This window comes from Chelon labrosus (assembly GCF_963514085.1).
Source record: "Chelon labrosus genome assembly, chromosome: 3".
In the NCBI taxonomy this organism is placed as follows: Eukaryota; Metazoa; Chordata; class Actinopteri; order Mugiliformes; family Mugilidae; genus Chelon; species Chelon labrosus.
This window is the reverse complement of record NC_140339.1, coordinates 13,117,789-13,136,117: the sequence shown is the minus strand read 5'-3', so window position 1 is coordinate 13,136,117 and position 18,329 is coordinate 13,117,789. Positions and strand designations below refer to the sequence as shown.

General features: G+C 41.9%; 1 protein-coding gene across 1 annotated transcript in view; it reads left to right on the top strand.

Moving 5' to 3' along the window:
* nav2a (neuron navigator 2a) overlaps positions 1–18,329 on the top strand; it is a 95,521-nt gene that overhangs the window by 14,895 nt on the left and 62,297 nt on the right. Inside the window, exons 2-3 of the mRNA XM_084541374.1 lie at positions 8,534–8,651; positions 11,376–11,428. Of these exons, the coding sequence (XP_084397500.1) occupies positions 8,534–8,651; positions 11,376–11,428 (171 nt within the window). The remainder of the gene's footprint in view (positions 1–8,533; positions 8,652–11,375; positions 11,429–18,329) is intronic.

Genomic DNA, 18,329 nt, shown 5'->3' with positions numbered 1-18,329 from the left:
GAGAGAGAGAGAGAGAGAGAGAGAGAGAGAGAGGTTAAAACAGTGTTAAGCTTCACTATGAAGCAGTCCGACAGGGGTAGAGGGAGAGATATGAGAGAAGTACATGTAAAGAGGAACAACACATGTCCTCTTAGTACAGACAGCAAGCCAGACAGACACGCTGTTACAGAGATGTGAGGGGGGAAAGGCGGTCATTTAACAGCTTGACTGACTTTTAAACTTTACACACTGTGCACCTGACTTGCACATTTCCTTTTTTTTTTTTTTTTTTTTGCATTTGCTTTGCTGTATTAGTTGTCTTATACAAAGTGACAGCCCCACATGGCGGGGTACGACACCCTCAGGGTGCCGTCCAGGAGCTACAGCCGCTACTCCTGCGAAAACTACAAAGTGGTAAGAAACCAGAGAGAGAATGTAAAAGGGTAAATGGAGTGAAGGTATCAAAGATTGTGTGCTATCAGGGTGTCATGAATGCGTTTTTACCTATCCACTTGTTACCGAATAAGACAAAACAACATCTATGGAGCCGTTCGCGGGTGTTTGCATTTACCTCAGACAAACTGAGAGGACCTGGGAGAAAGAAAGGTTTACGAGGAAAAGGTCAGCTTGAAATAGACACGTCAAGGGTAGAACCAGATCTCCAGGAGGAGCAAGGAATTATTATAGAAGCTCCTGACTGAAGCAGGTACTCTGAGTGGTTTTAATGAAGGGATAAAACTTTACTGGTACCTTATAAACCTCCTGAACATAGCCACTGGAAGGTGCCTTCATCTTAGTTGGCTTTGGGTTTGGCGTTCAAAGGTAGGTTTTTCTTTGAAAAGTTCAAAAAAAGCACTGTTATCAGAGCATGTCTTTTGTACACTCAGCACACAGTGCCATTACCTGAATTATAACGAGAGCTATTTAAGTCCTGGCTCCCAATGAAAGCTTCTAGTGAGAGATAGCACTTTATAGCAGCTTTGGTCCTGCTGGGTTCTCTTTATAGTTCTTGCTCGTGTTGGCAGATTAGTTCATAATGGCGTGTTAAACACAGTGCTTTTTGCTTACTGAACCCAGAAAGCAATAAGGCTAATCGTCCTGAAGTTATCTGCGTAATTGTTGCAGCGCCGTCGACATATGTGAGAACTGTGCTCCAGCGGACAGACCTGAGGTGTTGTGTTTTAACGTCATGTGAAAATGTGAAAAATGGAGCCCGTAGCTGGCTTGTGGTTTTCCGTGCTCGAACTTCAATGGAAAGACTAAATGGACCTCAACTAATTGAGAAAACTAAGTTAGGAAAACGTTTAAAAATCCACGACACCACGTCATCATCATCAAGCTGAAAATATACATACAACATGCTGTGCAGACATTAACACATTAGATAACAACATATAGGAGACTCCTGTTTAGTAATATAGTCATATTTCTGAGATTGCCTAAATAAAGAGCTATGTTTTTCTGTGATTATTGCAGAATAAGCAGACACATTTTAACTGTGGTAATTTTAAAACGGTTTGTTTTTAGTGTCAGTGTTTTTAGGAGTTTTGCAGGCTACCAGGAATCTCATTTTTGTTGGCATCTATGTTCTAAAGAACTTTTCTCAGACCTTTTCTTTTTAATTTAAAGTGTAATTGAGTTTATCTATAATTGGCTCTGTATGTAATGTTTGTGCTTTCCTTCATGCTCTGCATCTACGTATGCTGTATGGTTGCAATAAGTTATTCTTGTATTATTTATCAGCAAATGTTAAAATCTATGTTTTAATCAAGTTTTGTAGGTGCATATGCACATAAACGGTTTGCAACTTGCAAATGCACTGGAAAGAGGCACTGCCATACATTAGCATCGCAGGCGCTGACCACAGCCATACTGACGCCGGCTTCTCATTGTTTTGAGGTCGGAGAGCCAGCAGATCTTCACTGTTGAGATACTTGTGTTCATCACAAGGATTAAGTCAGAGCAGAAGTAGCCATAATTGGGGATGAACATTAGGATGTGCTGATGTACTCCTGCAAATCAGTGTATTCGTTATTAACGTAATCATTTACATAAAAATGTTGTTGCAGCCCTAGTTGTCCACTAAACACTAAAGGGGTTTTGGACAAAAGACTGTATTCCAGAGTTCTCGTTATAAATATAAAATCAATTCTCCATTAACATTGCTGCTTAGCAAACATATTATCTCTTATCAAGACATTGTCAGTGCAAACAACACGCACTCATGGCCCCAGGAAGTACAAAAGTACATCAGCTGATCTCCTGTCTGCTCTACGATCTGCCGCCGTCGTGATGTGACATTTATTAAACTTATGCAACTGCACTTCCATCTTCAGAAATCTCCTTCAAATCAAGGGCACTCTCTCAGTGTGATGCCCTGGCTGCCCTCACTGTCTATCTAACCGGGCCGACCGAGCGCTGTGGGGAAGGCCTGTGTGCGTCATGACCTTCTGTAGGCATCGCACACCAGCCCCGGTGACTCAGCCAGCAAGAGGCGGCAGGGATGCTGGATGTGAAGCAGATTTGTGTGTTGTGTGTGAGGAAGAAAGAAAAAGATGCAGCTGTCTGAGGGAGTGACTCATCGCAGCTTGTCACAGGCTTGGAGGAGCTGACTGTGTGTCATTTCTGAAGGCTTCAATAGGGCGTTATTATGTGAACATGCACATGAGGCCATGCTTGCGAACTGACAAAGCATGGATGGTTGTTTACAGGATCTTGACTAAATGTCAAGATGTCTATTTACGGAGAGTTAACCAACTGTTTCTGCAACATGTTAGAGAGAAAGGGCTACTGTAGATCCTTCTCTTGAATTTCCTTTAACATCCTTTAGCTCTCCAGTCAGTCTACATATCGGATAATAAATAATACAAAAAAAAATGAAACACTGAATATGAAAGCTGTCTGTTTTTATTCTGTGGCTGTTTACGCCTGTGAGTTTACAGAACAGCATCAGTAGCTCTGCCATATTTCTGCATCTCTGTTCAGAAATTAAGGGCACTATGTATTGAAAGTGCTACAAGTTTCAAATTGGCCCTGAACGTGGGCAGCCTCTAATTAAAGCCTCAAGTCTGCAGTCTAATATTATGACCATTATTTAAATTCAAATCCAGTGTCCTGAAATCCTGAACAAAATCAATAGAAAGTTTCTAATTTAAGAGGGTTGCAACTTGGGTTCAGATTGTTTTCATGAAAGTGACATATTTCAAAAGCAGCATGTCAATAGACTCGCATATGACTGTGATAATATCTATGAGTCAGCATCATGCTGCTTTCTCTGGTGACGGGAATGTCCCCGACCCCTGCACCAATTTACAGCTACTTAAAAAAGACCCCCCATCCCATGAGGAGTGGGACTGTGATAGCAGGGGCTTTCTGGGAATGGTGGGATTTTCCCTCCTAGAAAATGTTTCTCTGCATCTGCACCTCATACTGTTGTGAATCTCTGACACAAGACATGTACCACCCACCTAGACCAGACCAGGCACCCCCAATCCATAGCAATGACACTCCTTGATGGCAGCAGCCATTCCTAGCAGGATGCAGCCTGACACAGACACACACACAGAAAAACATGAAAAACAGCACAAGGTGTTGACCTGGCTTCCAAATTCATTAGATCCCAAACTGATCAAGTGTCTGTGGGATGCACTGGAACAAGCTTGATCCACAGAGGCCCTTCAACCCCTAGGACCCAAAGGCCCCCACTAACAACATTCTGTTGCCAGACACCACAGGACACCCTCAGAAGGACCATGTCCATTCTCTGTTTTGGAGGCACAAGGGAGACCTACGCAATATTAGGAAGGTGGTCATAATGTTATGCCTGATTAGTGTATGTAAAATTACTGCTGCATTAAGTAAGTCATTTGGGACTTCAGTGACAAAACAAGGAGGCCTGTTGTAAGTGTTGGGCACATGTATTCAGAGGAAACCTGGACTAACAGGCATATTTTAATCCAAAAACTGGTGCTAATCCATTAATAGTTTTTTGTACAAAAGTCTGCATTTATTTATTTAGCCAAATGTGAAGCCAAGTAAACAGCTTGTCATGAGCAGCGTAGAATTTTGCCAAATAAAACTTGTTGAAATTATCAATGGTTCCAGATTTCACATCTGATCACAGCTGTAATGAATGTATAGGAATCTGGTCAATAATTATGTAAAAAAAAAACTACTTGGTTCTGAATTTGCATGCACTGTGATGTAATTATGACCACTTAGCCTCTATGTTGCCCTCTTACCCATTCAGTGATTACATTTTCTATTCAGTATGCAGAGTGGTTCTCTTTGATAGAGGCAGATACTTGGTTTGAGTTTATTATACCTCATTTCTCTCTGATAGATGGATATTGAATTAACTTGGAGAATAGTTCTCTTCACATATTCTGCAGTGAACATGAATGAAATGTCTCCCAGCTCAGAGGTCTGCCTCTCATCACTTGTTCCTCTTTTGGCCTCTGTCCTTCCAAACAACTTCATGATCAGAGAAACTTCCAATAACCATGTGGTTCAACCCACATGAATCAGATTACTGCGTTCTACTTTTATTAACATGGTCTTTGGTTTTCATGCAACTGACTGATGTTTTGTGATTCACTCGGTCTGTGCTATTACTTCTTGCTGTATTAATTCCTTATGGTAACAGTTTGCATCGCTGCCACTTAATAATGATTAAGGTTTTAAGTAACTCAAATATCAATCCCAGTTTACCAGTCACAGCAAAGTGATTGATATTTTGGTCAAGTTCTTTGAGGTTGTTGTGGCTAATGTGCACGCTAACCGTTCACTGGGTGGCAGAAAGCAGCCCTTTGCTCATAGCCTATGGATTAATGTTTGCAGACGTCACTTTCTTCACTAACTAGTTGTTAATTTAATCGGCTAGCTGGTCTAGTTAACAGCCTGTCTCTTCCATCTGGTGCTCGGCAGGTAACATTTAATTTTGTTTTTTGCTTCATTTATGTATCTTAATGTCTAAAATATAAATGTTGAAAACAATGTTGTGGTCAGAGGTGAGAAGTTAAATGTGCTGTATAACCAAAACAAAAATGCTAAAATGCTAAAAGGCTGCAGAGGAGTTGTTTTTATGAATTTGTCCTCCTGGTAAGACCTTTTATATTTGACATAGTAATTTGATTTGCTCTAAAATATAACTCACTTTTATTTTCTGTCAGATTTCCTGTTTTTATTGTGAAGTTTATCTCTAGGTCACGTTGCTAGAATGCATGAACTCTCCATGTTTTGTCTTTAAAATGAAATTTAATACTGAGATGCCACATTTAAAGTTTATCCTGCCTGAGTGGAGAACATCAGAGGACATCACAAAGTGTGTTTTAGAAAAGTTACTTCTTTGGGACATAAAGGCGACCTGTTGTTATTTGCCCACTTTTCTTTCCTCTGACAACCTAGCCTTGCTCCACTCTAGCCCTCAGGCCATTTGACCCCCTCTGTGGTTTTCAGCTCAGTGAATGACAGCTACCCATTTCACCTCGTTTTTAATTACACTCCAACCCCTCAATTTACCTGCCCGAAACTACTTCAAAGAAAGCCTACACACTCACTCGAAAGCCCCTGAAGATTGCACTTCCTTTTCCCCACGACCAGCTGAAAGTTTGAATTCAAAGGATGGAGTCTAATCCGGCTTCTTAAAGGCTTTTGTTGTTCAGTGTGTCACTCAAGACTGTTTAATTGCATTTGTGTTTGGGAATGTGGCCTGTGTGATTTTTAAATGTCGCTTCAAGGCTCTTTGTATTTAATGTGCAGTCGTGTACTCTCATAAACCTTTTTGCGTTTAAGCTTGTGCATGAAGATGAGTGTTCGTATGTGCGTGCATGTGCACGCCTTTGAAGTACTCACACCTGTTGTAAGCCTTCATGAGAGCAGTGATTCATCCGCCGTGGCAGAAAAGCTCTGTGTTTACAGTGCAAACACAAAGAAACAAGGGTCACAACTGTGTCACACACCTCACCCTGCATGCTGTGTGTCCAAAAATGGACACACAGCATGTTTGACCTTAACAATGCTGCGCACTCATTCAAAAGTTAAAGATGCACTTGAATTTCGTAGTAGTGAGAAATTATATTGCATTTTCCACTTGTGTATTAAGAAGGTTCACATAGACATACCACAGCCTTTTGTTTACCAGGAGAAATCAGGTTATGTCAGAAATCTGAGAGCAAACTGACACAGCGTGTAAAAGTAGCTGGGTAATTGCTTCTTATTGTAAAATCCTTGTTTACATGAGTAGGTCTGTTTTGGTATTTTGAATGAGCTGACGTATTTCCCTGCTACAGTGCAAATAGTCAGGCACTTTGAGTAGCTTCTGTCCACAGTTTTAATTTAGTTTTAATTGGATTTCATTATTTTGAATACTGACACAAGTATGCATCATTTGCTTCATTTCCATGGACACCGGTGTTCAACTAATAATCAGAATAAAAGATGCCTCCTTTAACCACCTCAATCAAAACATAAAGACCCAATCAGAAAGAATTTTCAATGAAACTGGATCTTTGATAACGTCTTCAGTAGGAATGTACTGGCGATAGGTTTTCTCTGGTTGGAATAAACCCATTCGTTCTTTGCATGTTTGCCCCACGTGGGGTAATCACCAGGTGACGTGACGAGTTTCCAGGAGGGACAAAACACCCAGTTGTTCAAACAAGTGTTTCAAAAGATTAAGGAAGCTGATTCATGAAGGCAGCAACAATAAAAGCTTGCCAGCATATTGGTCATCTTCTCCGATTCAGGCATTACAGTCTTGTCAATAAATTCAAAGACTTCTTCTGTTATGCTTCCTGCAGATTTAATGCTCCACAGTAGAACCACTTTGTCAGAAGTTCTATAGTGACTGATGTTTTGTCTGAAATGACAAAAGCACTCTGTTGTATGTCTGTTCATTAGTAGTGAAAGCCTTTTAAAATATTCTGTCGTTGTTGTTAATCCAATAAATACTCAGTCAGGCACAATATTATGACTACCTTCCTAATATTGTGTAGGTCTCCCTTCTGCCTCCAAAACAGTTGTAGTTCATCAGAGAATGGACATGGTCCTTCTGAGGGTGTCCTGTGGTGTCTGGCAACAGAATGTTGTTAGTGGGGGCCTTTGGGTCCTATGGGTTGAGGGGAGGGGCCTCTGTGGATCAGGCTTGCTCCAGTGCATCCCACAGATACTTGATCAGTCTGGGATCTAGTGAATTTGGAGGCCAGGTCAACACCTTGTGCTGTTTTTCACGTTTTTTAAATTGTTCCTAACCGATTTTGTGTGTGTGCCTGTGTCAGGCTGTATCCTGCTGGGGATGGCTGCTGAGTGTCATTGCTATGGGCTGGGGGTGCCTGGTCTGGTCTAGGTGGGTGCTACATGTCTAAGTAACATCCACATGAATGCCAGGTCCAAAGTTTTCCCAGCAGAACATTTCAACGTCACAAGATGGTCAATGTTATTCACGTCTCCTGTCAGTGGTTTTAATGTTGCGGCTGATCGGTGTATATATATTTAAATATGTATAAACAACAGTGCTTGTGATCCATTAGAGACAGCAGCTGTTACAGTAATCTGCTGCTCCCAAAAATATGTCTGTGTTTATTTGCATGCAGAGTGCAGGGCTGAGATTGGATCTCGAGTGCTGGCTGTAGGTACATGAGGAAATGCATTTTAATGTCACGTGTGACCACAGGTACTTAAAGCTGACCACTTGCCATCAGATTTCCCCCACAATGGATGTTAATGCGAGGTCTGAATGGAGCCATTGATTGCCTCTTTCCTGTCGTCTTCTAACAGACGTTACAGTTTTTAAGTTGGTGTGAAAACGAGAGTGAGGGGTCTTTATTTAGACAAGCTGCTCCGCATGTTTCAGATCCCTTCGGGGAGGAGGGTACTCTGAAGTTGCACTTGTCAAACAGTCTCTGCAGTTTGCAGACAAGCCTAACGATGCAGCAAATCAGGATAGTGTCATAAGGTATCTGATTTTTTAAAAATAACTCTTGCTTTATTAGAAACAATGTGCGGTGCAACTTCTCCTCAACCTTTGTGTTCCCTTTTTAATCTGCTCAGAAATAGAAACTCGCTCTCTTGATGAGAGAGAGATGGAGTAAAAGAGAAAGAGTTTGGCGACTAATTATGAAGGAAGCTATTCAGATTATTCAGATGCTTGCTCCCCCCCTGCACTCCTCTCCTCCCCCCAGGCAGTGAAGGGTCTTTTCTGTCCCCAGAGAGTGATGTCAGCATGGCCCATTGAAAACAGCCGCCGTGTGCTCCGAGATGAATGCCCCGGCTGAGCACAATGGCCCCAATTTGAATACCACGCGGATATATGCCAGATCGGAGCCCCAACAAAAGAAAGAGGGCTACTCTGCTCCCATTCAACCATGTTGTTATTTTATTAGAGCCGTAAATTTGCTTCAACCATTTATACCTTTTGTAGTTTTTCAAGTGTTTATAGACTTTGAAACACATGGACGACCTGACGGGGTTGCCGCTTCTTTTTCTTTTTTGGACTGGATGCTATTTTTGTTGGCTCATAACTGAACGCCGTGCTTGTGTTTGTGTCTGACCGCAGATCTACACGGACTGGGCCAACCACTACCTTGCCAAGTCAGGACACAAGCGTCTGATCAAGGACCTGCAAACAGACGTCACCGACGGAGTGCTGCTGGCTGAGATCATACAGGTCGTAGGTAAGGAAGCGTTTCTTTTGAATCCAAAATCTGCTAAAAGAAGCCAGGTTTGATCGTGTGGTTGCTGACCTTCACCAAACAAATACTTGCAGCCTTCATCATCACAGAAACTTTTTGCTGATACTGCAGGATGAAGCAGTTTTTACTCTGATACATTACTGAATCATGCAAAGTCAGGACAAAACTAGCTTGTGGGGATCTTGAGTGCAGTGAGATGCAGATTTCTTTTTTGTAATAATAAGAAATACTATATAAGAAGTAAGGGAAGAGAATTCAAATTGAATTCAAGATGTCTGTTTCAGTTTTTTGCTGCTTTATAGCCACATTTTAGGAACTAGCCAGTCTCTAATATTTAGAGAGATTCCCTTTTGTTTTAATTGAGTCTCATGATCCTAAATGTAATAGAAAAGTTCATAATGATGCAGTTTCTCATGTGCTGAAATGACAACAGTAGGGTGGACTGTGAAGGTGGGCTGTTCTGTGTCTGACCCCTCGCCCTCGTCTGTGTCATCGTCATCAGTCTTGTCATTTCATCTGGCCATCCTCAGCCTGTCATTTCGTCTTCCGACAGCCCCGAGGCTGAAACACCCCGTCAACAGCTGAGCGGTGACTCAGCATGTCACTGACTCTCTCTCTGCTCCCAGCTTCCCATTGACCCACATTTTAAATGTACTGTACTACGAAACGTAACGCTGTTCTCATACAGTAGTTGTTGCATGTGGTGGGCCATGTCTCGCTGCACTGTAGGTCATTTTAAACATTTTAACCTTATCTCATGGTTATCAGCGTCCTCTGTCTGTGTCGTCCTGATGAGTCCAGGAATGTAGACTACAACAGCGTGCACACAATCCTACACACCTGGATGCTGTTCACAGACAAGCCTGACAATGATGGATGAGGACTGCAGAGTAATTGGGCTTGTTGCCGTGGAATACAGCTGCTTCTTACCTGAAACAGTCCAGAAACTAAATTTAAACTTGCGTTATGTGGATTCAGTTTAGAGAAAAACAACAGACTTACTGTGATGTTTGTTTGCAGTTTACTACCCCTTGTGTGATATTTGAATTGATGCAGCAGATTAAATGAAAAATGTCCAATGAAATATCCACCTGTCAGCAAAGTAGTGATTATCAGCTGATGGGTTGAAATGAACTGGTCTGGCCAGTCGGCGATAGTATTATTCATCAGAAAGTGAGAAAATGTTTGTAGGCTAAAGAAAAAATCTATAATTTAGTTTACATCAGCAACATTTAGATAAAGTTCCTGAGCTCCTTAGAATGATTTATGCATTATTGATGCATCATGTATGTAACTGTGTCCCTGAAAAAGATATCAAGCCTACGTGAAAAATATGCACTTTATACTACAGTTTAAAATAAAACCCACCCGAGGTGTCCATTCACCTGTTCTCCCCTGCTTTTCCGCCCGCTGTTTCTTGTCCACCGGGAAAACCTCACGCCACACGATCGCTGGTGAAACCAGAGCAGCTTGCTGGTGTTTGAAGAGCAACACTAGGTCAAAGGATGACCGGGTACGGCACCTGTTTAGGTGTTTGACCAGCTTAGAGTCAGGGGCAGGAATTCAGACAAGGGAAAACCTTCAGGGCAGTGTTTATTTTTTCCTATGTACAAACTTGCGGATAATCTGTCAAACAAATTTCTACAAATTCAGATGCTTTGTCAGATATCTGCCTTTGTGCTCAGTTCCTAGTCTTCTCAAACAATCTAGACTTTATGTAGTCTGCTTGATCTGCAAGACAAACAGGCAAACTCTATCTGGTTATTGGTTTTTTAATCTATTTTTAGTTAAAGTGTGTATCTCAAAATCACAGAGTAGCTGTCTCTCGTGGGTGTTGGTGTTTCTACAGTATGCAATTTTTCAGGAAGCACACAAACCACTGCCAACAGTAGAAGTGTTAAATCACTCATAAATGTGTTTCGCTTGTTTAGGCTATTTCCCTATTTCCCTATATTCCCTACAAATGTGACTGTTAATGAAAACTAAATATTCTGCAATTGATAGAAAAGATATGAACCAGATGCTTAATAAAGAAAATCAGTGAAAATGAAATGACATATTTGGTTGAACTTGGTACATTGTGCAGACATATTTGTCTACAAAAGGGGTCACAGTCTTAAATGTTTAGGAGCTGTTCTTATGGAACTCCTAAGAATTTATTAAAAGACACTCTGTATTTATTAACCATGCAGGACGAGAAGTATTTTCTTGCGGTGTTGGTGGTACCGTATGTGGTCCTGAGATGGACCTACATTGCAGGCCCTACCGTGCCTCCTGATGCAGGAGCCCATGCTGTTGGCACAGTTGTCAGCTGTGATCTGACGGTCGTGTCTCAGCTGCTGTGGGCTGGGCCTGTAATGGACAGGAGGGATTCTTGACGCCACACACACACACACACGCCCACTTCGAAAAATAATGACAACAGTACCGGCCCTAGTCAGGCCCCCAGCGGCCCCGTTCCCATTTGCTGTCACCAGATAGTGTTTCATGTCTCATTGGGAAAGGGGAGAAAAGGGGGGGCCGTGGTCACCAGCATGAACACCTCTGCTCTACTCATTCAGTCAGTCACTGTCTGGGACACACACACACGCAACCACTGGGATGTCCACTGGAATAAAAGGGAGGATTTCATTAACCGAACACGCCTGAAAAGAGTTTTCACTATCTCTTCTTTTGTCTGTCTGTTTCCTCCTCTTCTCTCCTCAGCCAATGAGAAGATAGACGATATCAATGGCTGTCCCAAGAGCCGTTCTCAGATGGTGAGTGACCTTCGAAGTTTGTTTTGGCAGAACATCGTGAAATTTACCTCTTTGTGTGTTTGTGTGAAGTAACACGCCTCCTTAAGGCCCCATCTCACCGACTAAAGTGGCCCCCACTGGGAGCTGCGGCGGCCACCGTCACTGGTGAAAAGTTGTAGATGGGAATAGTTAGTCCATTTATTTTTACTTTTGCGGTCTAGCAGGCTGTCGTCCGTGAAACCTCTGGCTCAGACTTCTGGCTGTTGGCTCTCAGTTAAAAAAAAATAAAAAATCATAGGATCTGGTTTTGGGGCCAGTTTTGCCTCATCTTGTTACACTTAAAAAGAAGACAGCATTCCTCCCCTCTTCAGGAGTCAAAGAAAACATTAGCATTGACAAAGAAAGTGTTTCGAGCCAGTTAAGTTGTGTTTTTGTCTACATTGACATTTTGCAGAAACATAAGTGGAATTTCCTTTGTGGCTCTGCTGGTGGCATTTTAGTGTTTTCGCAGTTTTGTGTTCTCTGTGGGAAATGAGCCGAGCATCCCGAGGCACGGCTGCCCTACGATGAATGTGGTGGGTCATAAATTGGGCCAGTGTGCCAGCTGAGGGGCTATTTTTGGCCACCAGCCAGGCTACTGAAGCCTGTCAAAGCACCAGAGAGAGAGAGAGAGGGAGAGAGAGAGAGGGAGAGACTTACACACCCATATTTAACAACTGAGAAAGAGGGTGAAGGCACAGCTGATGCCTGAACATTCATTGCTCAGACACATACTAACACTCTGGACCCATATTACCATTCTCAGAGGTCTTTATGAATTTTGGCTCTGATTTAAGTATATCATGAGTATCTTTAGCTTTTTTTCTGTGATAAAACTCTGAGCAGACGCCACATAAAAAAAGAAGTTTCTTCTGCCAAAGCAAAGACAAGAGGAAAGAATATGATGCCTTATAAGTTTAAACAAAGTTCATTTTCTAGTAAACGCGAACAGTTCTCTCTCTAATATATAGTTTTTATTTTCAGTTATCGTCACAAGGGCGTCTCATGTTGCATTGAGAACAATGTGACATCACATCTGCGTTGGGAGAAAATCCTGTGGGAATGAAATAAACTTTGTTCCATTAAAATGCAGCGTTTATCATCACTACAGTTTTTAGTTAATGCCGTATAATATCAAACTATCCTTCCATTTGTAAGAAGCTGTGTTTTAAGCCTGGGTGGATATATATAATGTCAAATACTGACCTGTAAAATGATATATTCTTCATTACTTGTATCACCTTGTACAGATCCTGATCAGATCAGGGATCTCCAGTAGTTGGACAATCCAGTAGCATATGTTGCCATGTGGATTTACTCTCGTTAAATGTTCCTTGTCATGGTACGATAAATTAGAGTCAAGATAGCTGGATAATGTGCTTTTTGCGCTTTTTTCACAACTATAAAGATTTGTAGTTGTGTTTTACAGGGCCTACTGCCAGTAGTGGCTAATGACTGGTTGCCAAGGTAACCCTCCTATATATATTGCCCACTCTGCGAAACAAGTAGAACATGAAAATATTTCTATTGTTTGGACAAAGCTAGGTCTTCCTGCTGTCGACACTCTCAGTTTAAAAATAAAATACTGTAATGGACGCTGCAACGCCATCTGGGTTCACTCGATGCCCTAAACCAGCTATCAGCTCGATGAATTTGGTGGTAGGAATCAAAGTAATGGACAGTGTTACTTTGCAATAAACGTTTGGGGTTCTGTATCAGCTGTATCAGTTGCTCCCATCTGTCGTTGCCTAAAAGGTTAGATTAGTCCATCTTGGTACCCAGCTACTTTACGGACGTCTTTAGAGGAGTTTTTCACCTGCCATTGTACAAATTACTGAATTTCATATACATTTCATTGTTTCTTTGCGTCTTATTGTTGATAGTCACTTACTGTGTGTTAGTTAGCGTTATAGGCAGTTTAGACTTCTGCGTCAATTTGGCGCCGTAGCTACACCGGCAGCGTAGAGCGTACGCAGACCCTAGCGCCATAGCTGACGTGCACCTCCCCATAAATGTAACTATGCGACGCAGATCTCAAGAGCTATGATGGGTCCGATTGGTAGTAGCGTGTTTCCGCTTGAGTGTTTGCGGCTGCTTCTCCATCGCCGCAATTTTCGAATCGATTGTTTTGGATCAATAAAGATGGAACACATCGAGGAAAGGTTAACTGAGGAGATTCGGAGATACAGACATTTGTACGACTCGTTTTTGTCGAAATTCATGCGAAAGTTTCAGTCACCATTGTTGAAACTGAATCAGGAAGTAGAAACAAGAATTGACCCGACTGGCAACAAAGACACAGCGCCGACTAGCGCGTGGGTGGAGTTTTCACAGAGCGAGCCAGACCAATCTGCGCATAAGTATAAATGGATCGCAACGGCATAGGCTTTGTGCATAAGTTACGCCGTCTATATCCCGCAGTACTCTAAAAGGGCTTTAGTTAGCTTTAGTAGGTATGAATCTTTTGGCGGATTCATCTTTTAACCGCATGCATCCAGCAAAATGTAATTAATTTACATTCACTGTAAACCCCGTAACACATTTTACTTTCTTTCTCTCATACTGTCCTGTTTGAATATTGATCGTACAGAAACATATGCACTAATTTACACTTGAAAGTGGCGAGCATCCATCTCTACTCACCGTCCCACTCACTATCAATTAGGCCTCTCCCATTAGCCCCGATTACACCCCCCCAGTCGCTTCTAATTGAGCGTTTTGCACTCGTTGGTCTCAGTGGTTTTGTTATCAGCATCCTGTGTTGGCTCTCCCTCATCCGGCCTCTGTGTCTTCTGCAAACACAGCAGCTTTTTTCTTCTTCTTCTTTTTTTTTAAAGACAAGAAGATTGCAGGATACCTCTGAGGCAAATCAAGCATTTTCTAGAACTGTGAATTATAGGAGAGCAGTTGCTTTCATTCTGCATTGATACGCTCAGATGTTGCACTATTGTGTGTGTTTGTTTGTGAATGTGACTATTATTGGATCGCTGTGTATAATCTCAGTAGATTTGTCAGCTTTAAAACCAAATCTGAAGCGCAGTGCCAAGGGCAGGTGCAGCCGCAGTCATTATGCAAATATCTGCTTTGTGTGTTGCAATACTGTCAAAACAAACACACACATACGTACACACGGGTCCTGAGAGTTTGTTTGGCAGCTGGGTTGGAGTGTGAGAGCCCACTCTTGCTGCACTTGATTTCATTGCATTCAAACTCCCAAAGCTTCCAAAGCTGCTGCCAATTACCACCACTTAACTTAACCCCAGCCTCTAAACGAATAAACATGGAAATAAGCTCCATCAGTGGAACAAACTGCAGCACCCTCACCTCGCACTCATGCTGGCCGATTAGCATGCGGCCTCTCCAGGCCGGAGCGAGTGCCTGTTTTTACAACTGTCACGTCCTCGTTGAACGGACCCCCATCACCGGGTCGCTGTTTTGCCACCCGGTCAGGCTTTCTGTGTGTCTGTCTGTCTGTCTGTCTGCGTGGGTTCAGTCCAGAGCGTGGGTGTCGATTTGACGCCGAGCTGTTAAAACCACACAGGATGCCACGCACACACAGACACCCACAAACAATCATGGGGTGTCTTGTACAAGTGTTAAATGTTAGAGCAGCCGCCTCTGAAATGAACTGGATTTAACCTGAAGAAAGATTTGAAATTCAAGAAACAAACAAACAAAAAAAGAAATAATAAGAGTTTAGATACAATCTAAAGAGGCTTGGCAGCGTGTTGTTCTACTTTCACCTCCATTTTATTAGCATTAAAGTGACATATCTAAAAACACAGACCAATAAAACTATAATTTTCTACATGGAAAGAGCCACATTGTGAAAATGAGTACATTATGTTTTGGATGAACTGACTTCGAATTTTCATTATCTCATAGGAATCAGCAGATTTGCACGTTACACATGACATTAAGATTTTTGAATCATTCCTTACAGGGAAAACCCATTACACACCATGCAGTGATGTAGACTGAACTTCTTTTCTAAATGTTGAGAAAGAAAGAGGGAGTGTGTGAAAGGGTTTCTGTCCTGGTCTTATCGCATAAAGAAGCTCTTTCAGTTGAAGTGAATCCTTAGTGTCCTGTTCACTCCAACAGAGAGAGGAAGAACTGACTGACAGATACTGGAGCTGCACCGGCAGAAACGTGCAGTACCGGGGGTTTAACGGGTTTCGTGAAATAGAGAGCGAAGGAAGCATCATCAGCCTTTGAGGAATGTTAAAGAAGAATACCCCGCTAATACCTGTGCACATTAAACTAGCCTGAAATTTAGTTTTTCTTTATAATTCACTGTGTGTTTTACCTTCAGCTGCAGTGTCGCGCATGTTTTACTTGATGAGAACACGCCCAGTTCTTAACCTGAGTGCGAACAGAGTTTCTTTTTTGTTTGTTCTCCTCACACAGAATCACTTCTGTGTGTGTAGGTAGTTGTTGTTGTTAGCATTTTCCTAGATACAGAAGCTTTACACAGCTGAACAGGACAAGAAGACCCAAAAGATTATTTTTTCATTAATGCTGCAGCGGGCTGGTTAATGTTTGATGAAAGGCAGAGGTACTTGATGTGTGTTGACAGAGAAATCCCCAACCGTGTCAGCTGGTCCGAACTCAGGTGATCACATGATGGACTGAAAAGAGCCGAAGCAATATCGCAGCAGCTGTTGCTAAGCAACCGAATATCCCAAAACCAAAACATTGATTTCAGATAGCACAGACCTTTATTCACCCTGAAAACAGTGTGTCTTCCACATGAAGGCTGCTGATCCGTGAACAATAAAGAAAGAGGAGCACTTACAGCAGTGGACCGACCGAAAACAGGTCGGACAGAACTCGTCCCGAGAACGGCGGTCGCGCAACAAAAACTCCCTCTGTGATCCCGTAATGCACAACAAGGTGTTCATGTTATTTTGTCCAAGTCTTGTGCTTACATTGATTATCTGTTGCATAAGTGCGTCATCCGCTGCAGCAACAATTAGTCCATTCATGGGAAATTCATGGGAAATATAGGGAAATACAGTTTTCAGTAGGAATTCCTCCAGAAATGGAAAATCAGTTCATCTGAAATTAAAGCAAGTTTCAGAAGCATTCTGAAAAGAAGAACCCAGAAAACAAATTAAAGTAATTTTTCAGTTCACAGTTCAGCAGGGAAATGCTGAGGAAGAGAGCTAGAGGACATTTTTATTTTTGTTTGTGAAAGCTGATATCAGCCTGAGGTTACAACATCCTGCATTAACATGACAGTCAATAAATCAGTTCATCCTGTAGGGAGATAACAGTGTTTCTGAATATGATTAACTGAAAGAGAAAATACGCAATGTGAATGTAACATGATTAAAAACATGCATAAAACATACAAGACAAACTCTATAAATATGGATTTTCACATGCAAAAATGCACAATATTCTGCTTGTTAATTCTACATGCGTATCATATTGCATCATGATGTGTGTGTGTATTATAGCTGCTGGTGTGTCATTTTTTTTTTTCTCGATAAGCAGTGAAATCCAGCACGTCTCTGAGGTGTTGAAATGTTGGCACACATCTCCTGTCAAGATAGGGAGAATTATTTAGGCAGATGTCAGAGTTCTGTAGGTGAGCTGGTAGCTGTAATCTGTGAAACCTCCTCTGAGGGTGAAAGTATGTGTGGGCCCGTACTGACAGACTTAACCTCGCAGTTATTCAGACACATACACGGATGTGCAGACACACGCACACTCTCACATGTTGCCTTACGGCCTCATTACGTGCACAGATTCCTCAGATGTCGACAGTCGGAGTCAAATGACGCAGAGCTTTAGGCAAAGAGGCTGGTGTGGTCCCGTTAGAGTCAGACAAGATGGAATATACTCCGATTAGCCACAACATTATGACCACTGACAGGAGAAGTGAATAACACTGACCATCTTGTGACAGTACAGTGTTCTGCTGAGGAACTTTTGGACCTGGCATTCATGTGGATGTTACTTAGACATGTAGCACCCACCTAGACCAGACCAGGCACCCCCACCCCATAGCAATGACACTCCTTGACGGCAGCAGCCATCCCTAGCACAATGGAACAACTCAAAAAACATGAAAAACAAAACAAGACCTGGCCTCCAAATTCCCTAGATCGCAAATTGATCAAGTATATGTGGGATGCACTGGAACAAGCCAGATCCACAGAGGCCCCTCCCCTCAACCCATAGGACCCAGAGTCTCCCACTAACAACATTCGGTTGCCAGACACCACAGGACACCCTCAGAAGGCCTATGTCCATTCTCTGATGAGTCACAACTGTTTTAGAGGCACAATATTAGGAAGATGGTCATAATGTTATGCCTGGTTGGTGTATTTCGATTTTTTTTCTTTTCTGAAATATTCAAAATGAGCCAATCTTGTTATTAATAACAGTCTGAAGGTGTTTTCTCCCTAATCAGAACATATTCACGTGTTTCATGATGTTATTTTAACAAGTAATTATCTTTATTAGAACTTCAGGGTTCATTTTTCTCTATCACTAAAACAATCATTGGGTTCACAGAGTTTATAACGACTGGGAATACAAGGGACATCATTTTAATTAAGTGAAACTAGCTTAAATAAACCCTCAGGTTAGTCAAACTTATTTGGACGGGGAGCAGTAAAATCATGAATTTACTTCTCGGTTTACTCACCAACTTCTGGTTTGGCCTTTTCGTTAACAGCAATTTAATCACTCGTACTTTCAGTTTTACATCCAGAGCAAAGGTTTGTATCAACCACTGTCTAAATCATTTCCAACGTCTGTGATTGTTGTAGAGATATTGCCATGTTTCCTTTACTTTTTTCCTTCAACAAAAGTACGGTTATAAATTGTTTTATGCCTCTACCAAAAGAGGTGGTAAAGCAGACTTGTC